The 11,309-nt window shown below is 44.3% G+C and overlaps 1 protein-coding gene across 1 annotated transcript in view; it reads right to left on the reverse strand.

The window, feature by feature from the left end:
• PHLPP1 (PH domain and leucine rich repeat protein phosphatase 1) overlaps positions 1 to 10,691 on the reverse strand; it is a 159,885-nt gene extending 149,194 nt beyond the window's left edge. Inside the window, exon 1 of the mRNA XM_009885278.1 lies at positions 10,142 to 10,691. Coding sequence (XP_009883580.1) covers positions 10,142 to 10,691 — 550 coding nt within the window. The remainder of the gene's footprint in view (positions 1 to 10,141) is intronic.
• Positions 10,692 to 11,309: the final 618 nt, after the last annotated feature.

Raw genomic sequence — 11,309 nt, forward strand, 5'->3', positions numbered from 1 at the left:
CTGAAGCAAAAGACAAAACATTTGCCACTGTAAAAGTAATTCAAAGAGCAGGAGATGGATGAGCAAAGGGACCATTTCAAATTAAACAATATAATAATATCCTTTTTTGTAAAGAGAAATGAAATGTTACCCTATGGAAGCTGTTCTCAAAATAATACTTAATTTTATCAGTAGGGGTTAATTTCATTTTTTAAAATGCTGGGTATGCACCTGTATCCCTCATCCACATGTGCAATTGTCACAACTGTAGGAGCAATTTGGACATGCAGATAACAAGGAACTGAAAATTTATGTTGATTGCTGCTCCAGCTGTGAGCTTGAGCACAACAGTGTGTATGTGTTCCATGCTAGTTGTGCTCATCTTGGCATGTAAGGCCTTCAGTCTAGTAAAGCATTTAAGATGGTGCTTATTCAAGGAAACTTTTAAGTTTAAATGTGTTCTTAGATTGAGCATATGATTAAGAACTATTCTTGAACTGGGAAGTTTCCATTAAATGATGCCTGAAATAGAATTAGGCTGTAAATTATTTTACAGTTGCCCTTGTGTTTATATATTCAGGAACACTGGACTCACATTACCCAGAAGGTTATTTGTACCTACAGCCCCCTAAATAATTTTCACCAAGGATTGATCAGTATTTCTGATTCCAAAACCATTTCCATACAAGTAACATTGACCCCTACTACGTGTTCTTCAGCAGTGCACCTCAGAGCCCTTTACAAATGTGGGTAAGTGTAACTATTTCCATATTATGAAGAGATGAGAAGAGAAGCAAGTACCTTCTTGGTTGTACATTAATTCCCTCTCAAGGTGGTGGGCAGAACTCGGGTCCCCGCGTCCCAAAAGTGGCTCACCAGGCTCTGAAGCTCCCTTCTCGCTGAATGAAAGTCCTGGCCCAGCTTCTTCTGGGCATTGGGGCTGGTGCAGAATCCCGTTGTCAGGTCATTCCACTGACACGCAGCATTACTCGCTGGCAGTACGTGGCCACTTGAATTTCAGTTCCTCATAGAGATAACCCATACTGTTTTCAGCAAGGTGAGGTTTTCCTAAGCCATCGTTAGCCGCATGATGTGGAGATCCTTCAATTACACAAATGTTTTCAGTTGTGACAGGCACAGGCTGTGTTACGTTAGCATCGCAGTGGAACAGCTGGGAGGTGCAGCTTCCTTAGCAAATTTTGGAATTTCTTCTCCGGTGCAAACTTGCTGTTCCTGTCATGGATGAAGAAGGCAATTTACACAAGTAAATAGCAGCTTCTCCATTGCTGTTCAAGGTAATGGGCAGCTAACATTGAGTTAACCGTATGGCTGAAAGCCCCCTGCGGGGAGACAAATTTGAGAAAAAGAAATGCCAGCTTTGTTACCCGGATTGATTACACGTCTGTGTTATATAGTCTAGTGTCATATTAAATAGTGCATTAAAATTAAAGCAGTATTTTACACACTTTGTTTTTAATTTGTGTTGCTGCTGCAAAGCCAGACCTTGTAATTGCCAGTAGACTCAGCAACCCCTATACACTAATCCTCTTACTGCATCTTCGTCTCTTCCATTTTAAGCTATGTGTTTTGTTTGTGGTGGTGTGGTTTTTTTTTTAAAGAAAAAGAATTTCATTGCCTGTTAGATATTAATGCACTGAAAAATTCTCTTCCAGAACTTTATAAATCCTCCCTTGTAATTATTTCCTTTTATCTTTCATGCTCATATGGCGTCTTAAGCCTTTTTTGTTTTAGAGCCCCACAACTCCTCGAGGTACAGTATTCATCACTACTGATAGAGATGGATTAATGTGGATTCATTAAGCTGCAGCCAACACAGTGACTTGAACGCAATGGTTTTACATAATGTATAGCTCTAAATAGCATGTCTGGCGTATTTGAAGTGACCCAGGAGATTCAGATATTTTTGCTATCAGCTTTTCATGAGGTTAGTCATCTCCCATTAATTTGCTTGTAAATATCTTAGAGGGCACTGTCTGTTGTTAAAAGGCTGTACATAAAGGCCTTTCATGCAAGACTGAGGCTATCTTTCCGCCATACAGTAGGTTTGGCAACAAAGTTGGCTCAGAAAGTTCATGCCCTTACTCGCTTGTAATTGCCCCTTCTGCACAGTATGTTGCCCACTCCAGTGTGCCAGTGCGACTGGAGCTGCACTGTCAGCCAGGTAACGGAAACACTCTGTGTTAAAATTAATTACACCTTAAGAATCTCAGGTGTTGCTTTAGTACAGTAAGAATCTATCACATAAATGCGTGTTATTTATTTGTGAATGGCATAAGCACTGAAGTGAGAATAGCATAGCGGAAGGTAAACTCTCAAAATATATATTACTGATGATTTATCCTAGTACAGAGTGCTATCAACAGCTGCACCTACAGTAATTTACTGGAAGTATAAACAAAGATGCACGTTATGCCCTTTGAAGGAACCTTTTTAACTTTATTTCTTCAACACCAAAGGTGTATCTTGTTAAGAGTAAACATAGAAATCCTCTAAGAAGATTAATAAAATAAAGCCTTATACAATTAAAATATTGGCAGGATCAACCTAGAAGTTAATATTAAAATAGCCCCCTCTCACATCTGCAGCTCCCCAAGCAGCCCTCTGAGAAGGACTTTCAGGAGATCGGCAGGGAACATGCTGGAGCTGTCTTTAATGAAAAGGACCAGAAGGACCTAAATCTAGGAGAGCAGGGATTTTTATTTTTTTCTTTAGTTACTACAATGACAAAATGCCCATTGACTTCTGTGCGGGTGGCTGCGCGTGAGCGTGCCTACCGAAAACGCTGAACATCTCCACTCCTCCCTTGCTTACTCGCTCTGCCAGTTCAGCTGTGACTGCGTAGCCATGGGGCTGTGCTGTGCTGTTGCGTGAGATTAAGAGTGCTCTTAGTAATATGCTGAAAAGATGGGAACGAGCCCAGTATTCATGGGTGAGGCTAAACAAAACTTCCAGGAAAATGAGTCCACCATTTCACCGACAGATCATACGTCTCCCCACGCAGTCACCCAGGTCACTGTAGTGCCCTGCCGCTCCATGCTCTCCGTCAGTCTGTGCAGAAGCTGACCTGGGACTGGCAGGGAGGGAAGCCATAGGAAAGGGGGAACAGATAGTATTTTAGCATCCAGGTTTCACTGAGGTGAAAACCTGCGTTAACTTTGCAGATGTTGGCCGGGGCACAGAAAACTACAGTCATGTCTGCGAGCGCCTGGGTTGGTCCGGGGAGGGAGGAAAGCCATAGGAAAGGGGGAACAGATAGTATTTTAGCATCCAGGTTTCACTGAGGTGAAAACCTGCGTTAACTTTGCAGATGTTGGCCGGGGCACAGAAAACTACAGTCACGTGTATTTATTTGGCAACCAAACTTTTTCAGAGGCAGCATCATCCTGCTTTTGGCTTTCCAGAGGTGTCCTCGGCTGTACTGTAAGTGCCAAGAACAGAACTGAATGCTCTGTGAGACTCCACCTACTCTGGTCAGAACAAGGATAAAACAGGTTCTCCAAACTGATGTGAGTTCTCATTGCTAGCGCAGAATAAGGTGTTAGTTTTCCCAAGCATGTAAATGCCCAGGCACTGTCACAGAGGAATAGCACACTCTCCAGGATATTCAGGGCCCGTGATCTACTTGTTCCACAGATCAAGACACGTCTTGTGGTTAAAATATTCATTGGCCTCTTGAGAAGACAGGCGATGAACACATGAAAACCCAACAGTGGCCCCCACACAGTTGGGAAATGTCATGCTTTGAAAGTCAGCTGGATTTTTAGGAACGTTGCGTCTGCCAATAGATACCGATAAGCTGTTTTCATAATAGTCTCACAAACTTCAGGTTCTACCCACCCGAGGCATGTCTTTGCCACACCAAACAGATCAGTCTGGTACCAGTAGTGGGTCTGGGATTCAATAGTGCCAGGAACCAAAGCTTTCAAGCACACGTTTTCTGACAAAGGTGTCACCTGGAGCACATGAGAAGGTCTTTCCTTGCAGAGTTGAAGAGGCAGAGGAAGGGAGCTAGCGTGGTACCTGTGACCGTGAGCTATCAGCCTTTTAAAAAAACCCAGCAGCAGTGATATTTTCTCCATGTGGTTGGTCTATAGCATAGCAAATAAGACCTAGCCGTAGGGCTCTTCTCCACAGCATTTGCAGATGGGCTGCTGGTGGGGCTCACATCTGTGACGACTTAGCACAGCTGGGCTGCGTATATTTCTGTGTGATAGCCACATATTTTGTGTCCTACCGTTCTTGACTGCCCTTTTATATTTTCTCCATATCAGATGCCACGGTGTACAAGGAACCTGCAACGGATTCTTAGGTGACTGGCGGAAAACCATTTACCACATCATTCCCCCACGTGGTGGCATTGCTTGCAAAAAGTATCCACTCATTCCCACTGTGTGACGCTTTGTTTTCAGGTGCCTTAGCCAGAGTTCTGCTGCCTTGAGGGACCATTTACCTGCAGGCATGCCTGCTCATTGCTTACTCTGAGAATGAATGCTCTCTCAAATCAGATGGACCATGTAGCTCTCCAAAACCAGCAGCCAGGCTCAGGAGCTCTCAGGGGAGCACTGCAGAAAGCAGTGCCTAGAAACGCTCTGCTGACCCTCCTCCTGTTGGCAGTGGCGTGGACCACCTGTCAAAGGAAGTGGTCACACTGCTCCGGAGTCACCGCGGAGTGATGGAGGCCAGGCAGGTACAAAGGCAGGCTGCTCCAAGACCAGTGTGTAGCCCTGAAAGGACACATGGACTGAAAGAAGCCAAGCAATTCAAAAAACTTCAATACGAGGCTTAGAATGAACACGTCTCATTGCAGAGGGGAAGTATTGATAAGTAAGGTGCGTTACGGTGGATGACCTCTGGACCTCCTCTGGAGGTCATCCTTCTCAGAGCAGGGCAAACGTCAAAGGGAGATCACATCGCCCAGGGCCTCGTCATGAACAAAACCTAAGTGAGGCAAGACTTGACAGGCTGAAATTAGCAGCCTGAGTCATGCGGCAAGAAATTGGTTGTCAATGTGGTTGCCGTTGAACAAGTGTAACGACAGATTGTCGAATACTTAACCAACAGCTCTCTTTTTTGCAAGAGTTGAGATATAGACAGGATTTCTAAATAATTTGCAAGATTTCCTACCTACATCTTTTCAGAAATATAGGTGGATTAGACTACTGGTCCTTCTAGATAATGTCCTGTTGCAAAGTGGCTGTTACCACACACTTCAAGGAAAGACACAAGAAGCGTGATGGTAGATGCTGTGGGATAACCAGCCTCAGAAACCTTTTCCAAAAACTGCGGTGGTTGGATGCTGGCTTCTTCCCAGAATCACAAGAGTGTAAATCCCTCCCAAAGCTCTTGTTTATTTTTATGCATGTATTACCAGTCCTCTTTCGACTCCTGCTAAGATTTTGGTTGTGATGATACTAGGAAGGGTTCAGCTGAGTAATTGCATGTTGTGCAAAAAATTTATTTCCTTTTAATCAGTCTTAAATGTGTCCCTTTTCAACTTAATTGAATATTCCCTTGTGTTTACACAGTGGAAGGGAAACTAGCAGCATGTATTTATGAGCAGCTTTGCTGGACAGGGGCTGGGATTAGCTTCCCACTGCTTCAAACCAGGGGAAATCACAACAGAGTAGAATAAGCAAATTAAGGGTTCTGGTTAATGAAACTCAATAGTAATTTGCAACAAAGGGAAAATCTTGAACAGTTTCTTAAGAAAGTTAGTCATTATAACACACCAAAGATTTTTTTTTTAACCCCGTTTCCCCCACCCCATTTTCCTTCCAGAAACAATTCAATACAATTTCTTACTATAAGGCAAAAATCAAGCAAACACCCTAACCCTTTGTTCCAGCTGTAAAACAGACACAAGAACATCCCTTATTACAGGCGCTAATTAAGTACACAATCCCTTTTTCCTTCTCGTAAAAGTTGTTGGAAAGCAACCCATACAACGTCTTTAATAAAGTTTTGCTGGGAAAGTTCCTTCTTTGGCAGGGGAAGGGTAATTGTGATAGCAAGGAGCTTCTGTTCTCAAATTCCCTGATGTGCTGGGGTCATGTCACATGTTTACACTCCACTTTAACAAGGAATAACAACATGGGCAGAAGTGCTTATTTTTGGTGTCACTACATTCAAGCAGATGTTATAGGCTCAATTATCCCGGTACTTCAGCTGTAACATTGCATTATTCTCTAAGCTCCGTTTCTTTGGCTGAAACTATTTTGTTGGAAGATGCTGCTTGCTGTAAGCTTGTGTTTCTGCTCCTCCACATAGCAGAGCCTGGCAGCTACCTTCAGTAAGCAAATTTATCTTTTTGGATTGCTTCTGCAGCGTAGCCACAAATCACATGGAATGTACAGCTGAACAAAACGTGGTTTATGATATGGAGTATCTGCCCATTATAAGACTATCCAGTGTTTTAACACAGGATCATTAGTCACCAAGAGTAAGATGATAAATTATCAAGTTCTGCATATTTTGGTCAGTGTTCTAATAAACCACACTTGTGTAACGCAGGAATATTCTCTGTTCAGCATCCTGACAGTGCAGGTGAGTATCTCCATATATAACAATGTTGTGAAACAGAAAGACACATCCCGCAGCTCCTGAATCACAGCTTTGAAATGCAGCATGACAATTATTTCATTTTGAGGCCAACGGTGATGAGCCCTGTCAGTGTGGCAAATAATTATAAGAAATACGGATCACTTGACTCATTTTTTCTTCCTGCCTTTGCCAAGTCTTTAAACATACCATTTTCACCATCTAGAGCCTACTCAGCTCACTTACTGCATCAGCTTGTGCTGGAGTTATGTTTATGAAAGGGGACTCTGCATTGCTAATGTAAAGGGTTTTTTTCTCTTTGCAACAACATAAACATCTTAAACACTTTCTGAAGAGGATATATAATTTAGAATGCACAAATGAAGTTGAAAATAACTGAAAATAATGAGTCAAGCCAATAAAACTGCCAGAAGAATTGGCCAAATAGTAGCTCAAAGTAAATCAGATACTTAAAAAAGAGCTGAATCGTTTTCTTTTAAAATCCAGCTGAACACGCAAATCCTTATCTCCGTCACCTAACGCCTGCTACATCTCCTACTTTGTGAACACACATACACTTTGCATGGTAAAAAGGCAGAATCTTTCACCACAATGTATAGCAAGATGAGGCAGCTTTGCACTATATTTGGTAATTCAGTAGGATTATAACGAGAGGGGACTTGTTAAAATTTTATTGTCTTAGTAGCAGTGTTCTCCAGAGAAAATACTAATAAATTTCCTACACTGCGACTGTCTAAACAGATTATCCAACAATTGCGTATTAATTATTAATCACCCAGTGATTCAGAAGCCACCCCGTGGCTCTCTAGAGCAGGAACTCTACTGCTTTTGCAACCTAATGATTTTCCTGGTTGCGGTGTTGCAGTGCTCCACCAGACGTAAGGCTAATGGCAGAGGGAGCGACAAAGTTATAGGGATGCCTAAGGTTACACCTTGCCTTGCTTGGAGAAGGTTATGAAAAGTAAGCTAAACAAATTCAGCAGGCAAAATACAGAAAAGTAGTTAGATGATACATTATAACTAGAATTGGAGTGGGTGCGTGTTTTAAACAGTCTGTATAAGGATTAATGGAAACACCTGAAAATAAACAAACAGGTAAGAAGATCTTTCTCTCACGCATTCCCCCAGAACACCTCTTCCGACTCGATGTTTTGATGGCACGCCTGAGAGCTGTGATTTGCATTATCTGTACAGCATTCTTGGCTGTACATGTTTACTGCGCAGGAAAACAAGATTGATTTCTCATTCTTAAGCACATTTATAATGTCTGTGCAAATGAATGCAGGGCATATCCCGGCTAGATCAATATTTATGCAGCCTACTTTAGAAAGAGCAAGGGAGTTGCTTCAGAGCAGCAGGGGAGCCTGGCATTTCTTTTCCTATGGTTTCCTCTTTTCCCCCTTTTTCAGTGAAATTTGCTTGTGTGATACTCCGTGCTCGCTGATGATTAAATGCAGTTTTAATGAAGGGAGACCTTCTTTGTCCCACTGGAGGGGTGACCTGCTGCCGGGATGGGCAGTTGGAGACCGTGCCGGCAATCTGGGAGCTGCTGGGGCGAAGGACAGTGTGTGTCAGCCCAGGAAGGTGGGGGCCAGTGTGCGGTTATGGGGAGATGTGCGAAGGCAGCCATGATTTATGCCATCCCCCCCTCCCCTGTGGTGAGGGGAGGTCTCCTTGCCGGCCCCTGGTGGAGCTGGTGGCTTTCTCCCCCTCCCTTCCAGCCCCATCAAGGCACTTGCCTTTGGGCTGCAGCTTCGCACCCCTCGTTCCGCTTGCAAAAGAGCAACAGTTAATTATTCTGATTAAATCCAGCGGCAGAATACCGAATGCTGTGGTTTATTTCATACTTTAAAGGTTCACCTCTTTCGTGCAGGCTTTCCCCATACTGCTTGTGGCAGCTAATCTCTTTCATTCGTTTTGAAACAGAGAGGAGAGAGAACGGTACGTATAATAAAAGGCAGCAACGAAACGTTAAAAAGAGCCAACCTCCCAGTATGCCAGCATCCATGTTTAAAAGGATCCTTCTAAATATCTGTTTTCTGACAGCTCAGCTTTCATTTTCTTGATGCTTAGGAGGAGGCAACTTCACCGACCCACGGACAGAGGTGGCCTCTCTGAATAACCTTTACTCTTTCTTCTGCCCTATTTACCAGACATTTCTTTTTTTTACCCTGCCTTGAATAAACTCAGAGGCATTCAAATGTCCCTGGGGGTGTAGGTTCCTGCACAGTGGTGCATGTCTTTACAAATTAATTGGGAGCCGAAGATTGTTAACTTTACAATACCTGTCCCCTCTGATTGACTAAGTCAATTTAATTCTCCATCCAATAATATACACTTTATATATATAAAACTTTCCCTGCAAGCATTATTTTTTTTTTTCTAAAGGGGCTCCACCGTGATTTAAACATGACAAACTCTAGGCTATTAAGGCATCTTGATTTCCATGGCCGTCCCTCTGAAATGTAGCATTAGCAAATACAATATATTGAATGCCTCTGTTGTAAATAGTTCAATTTTTCTGAGTAGCTAACTAGGCAATAAGAACCCTGTCACTTCTGTGTTGACAAAGTATCTTAGTTACTGAGTAACTATAGAGATGTTTCCCTTATGCTTGACGTAATTATCAAAATGCCTTTCATTAGCTGGTGAAAACGTTAAGGCTCAAAGCGTAATTCCTAGAATGTAGTTCGCTGTTTGTAGCGGCATACAAATCAGAGCCACGCAGGCCAGCCATGTGCCCACAGCTAAAAAGATTTTCAATTTATTTCTTCTTGCCAGCAGCCCCTTAGAAGCAAACCGGAGCACCTGAGGCCGCCCTCCAGAGCAAGTTTCAAATTTGGGCTACCCTGGGCACATGGGCAGGAGAAGAGACAACCGCAGACATGTCCAGCAGCCACAGCTACAGCACGAGTATCAAATTACCTTGTTCCTCTTAAATCTCCAGCTACTGGAGTCCTGTGATTAGGTAAGGACTTGAACTTTGTCTTTGCTTGTTCAGAAAGGGGGGTGCATTTGAAAGTGTGTGCAAAGCTTGCCCTAAGAGGTCCAAACCTGATACCAGTTTTTCTACCTCCCCGTCCCGTAGGCAAATCTTTCTGCAGGGTCCCTGGCCTGTGTTGCTGTAGTACTTAGGGGTGGTTCAGATTTTGCCCTCCTGCAGTTCACTCTCTACAGATCTTGACTCGCTGGAGCCTCTTATGGACGCCCCAAAGCTAGATGTGTCCTGTGGCCTGGAGGGTATGGGCTAGTGTACTGTAGTGGGGGATACTTCCCACTTGGCATTCATGCTGCACTCTGTGTGGGTGATTTTTCTCCTACAAACGATGTGTAACATGTAGAATTTCAGCCCGAGTTGTTCTTGGTAAAGAACACAGGCTGGAAGGGACCCCACTGGGATATTTACTGTCTCTTACTTAGGGTATTATCTATAGCATACAAAAATATTACTTACAGTACAATGTAAATAATAATATATAAACTGCACCCACATTGTTCCAACAGATTGTCTTTGGAGATATGCAGTGATGAAGGCCCCACTGCCTCCATCGCTGTCATCTGTCCTCTGCCTCTCTGCCCTTACCAGCTATAATTATTCCCCAGTGACTAACCAGAAACTTCCTCGCTGCCCCACAGGCAGACAGTAGAGTAATTCCCTTCCACTTTGCAGCCCCACATGTTGAAATACTCTTCTTTACTTCTTCAGGCAGAACGACTGCAGTCAATGCATTTGGTCTTTCCTCGTAGCTGATGTTCTCCAGGACCCCTGTCAGCCCCGTGGCTGCCCCCCACATCACGCCCAACCGGGGTGCGCTCCTTCTCGGGGTGCCATACCCCAAAACCAACTGCCTGACCTCCAGCTGCAGCTCTGCCCCTGCAGGGGAGAGGAAAAGGGCTTCCGCCCGCGCCTTGCAAGCTGTATCCTTGTTTGTACATCCCAGCGTGGCATCTGCCTTTGTCTCAGAAACACGGCGCTCCAGGGCTTTAGCTCGCACGCTGGTGCTGCCCAGCCATCTGCCAGCCAGGCTATTGCTCAGCCGGGTCTGTCCATCGTTCCTGCCCAGCAGCACCGTCTCGTATGAACTTGTCCCTGCTCTGAACTGCACCCTCTGTTTCTCCCCGTCCCCCACCATGGGGCGGGGGCGCAGAGCAGCGCGGCATCCCTGCTGCCCTCGGCGGCACCGGTGACGATGCTGAGCGGTGCCAGCCCTGGCACCAGCCTGCCCTGCTGTTCCCGGTACATTTCGCCGCTGCGCCTGCTGCCGCTCACCCTCTTGCTACGGTTTTCTGACAAGCTTTGTGTCACCCTCTCGTAAATCTCTCTCTTGAGCGTACTTATGATGAGAATGACATCAGAGACGCTGTCAAAGGCAATCAGAAGCCAAGATACATGACATTTACTGCCTCTCTCCTTTCTGTAAGACTGGTAACTGGCTGGAAAAGGAAATAAATTTGCTTTTGCTCATTTTGTGCTCATTGCTTTTATCGCCAAGTGTGAACTGGTCCATTTGTTATTTGCTCCAATATTTTCCTGGGCATTGAAATGAAGTTGGCCAGTCTTCTCCTTTCTCCCCAGTTTTAAAGGCAGCCACCTTATTTGTCCTTCTTGACTGTCGCAGTTTGACTCATCCTCCATCAAGTCTCACAACTAACGACTCATGGCCCAGAGGTGTCATTAGCCAGGCCTTCAAGTACCTGAGGTCGAAGTATAGCTGCCAATTTGCAAATAATTAACTTCTGCATGAACTCTT

This window comes from Charadrius vociferus, unplaced genomic scaffold, assembly GCF_000708025.1.
Source record: "Charadrius vociferus isolate BGI_N301 unplaced genomic scaffold, ASM70802v2 scaffold565, whole genome shotgun sequence".
Lineage (NCBI taxonomy): Eukaryota > Metazoa > Chordata > Aves > Charadriiformes > Charadriidae > Charadrius > Charadrius vociferus.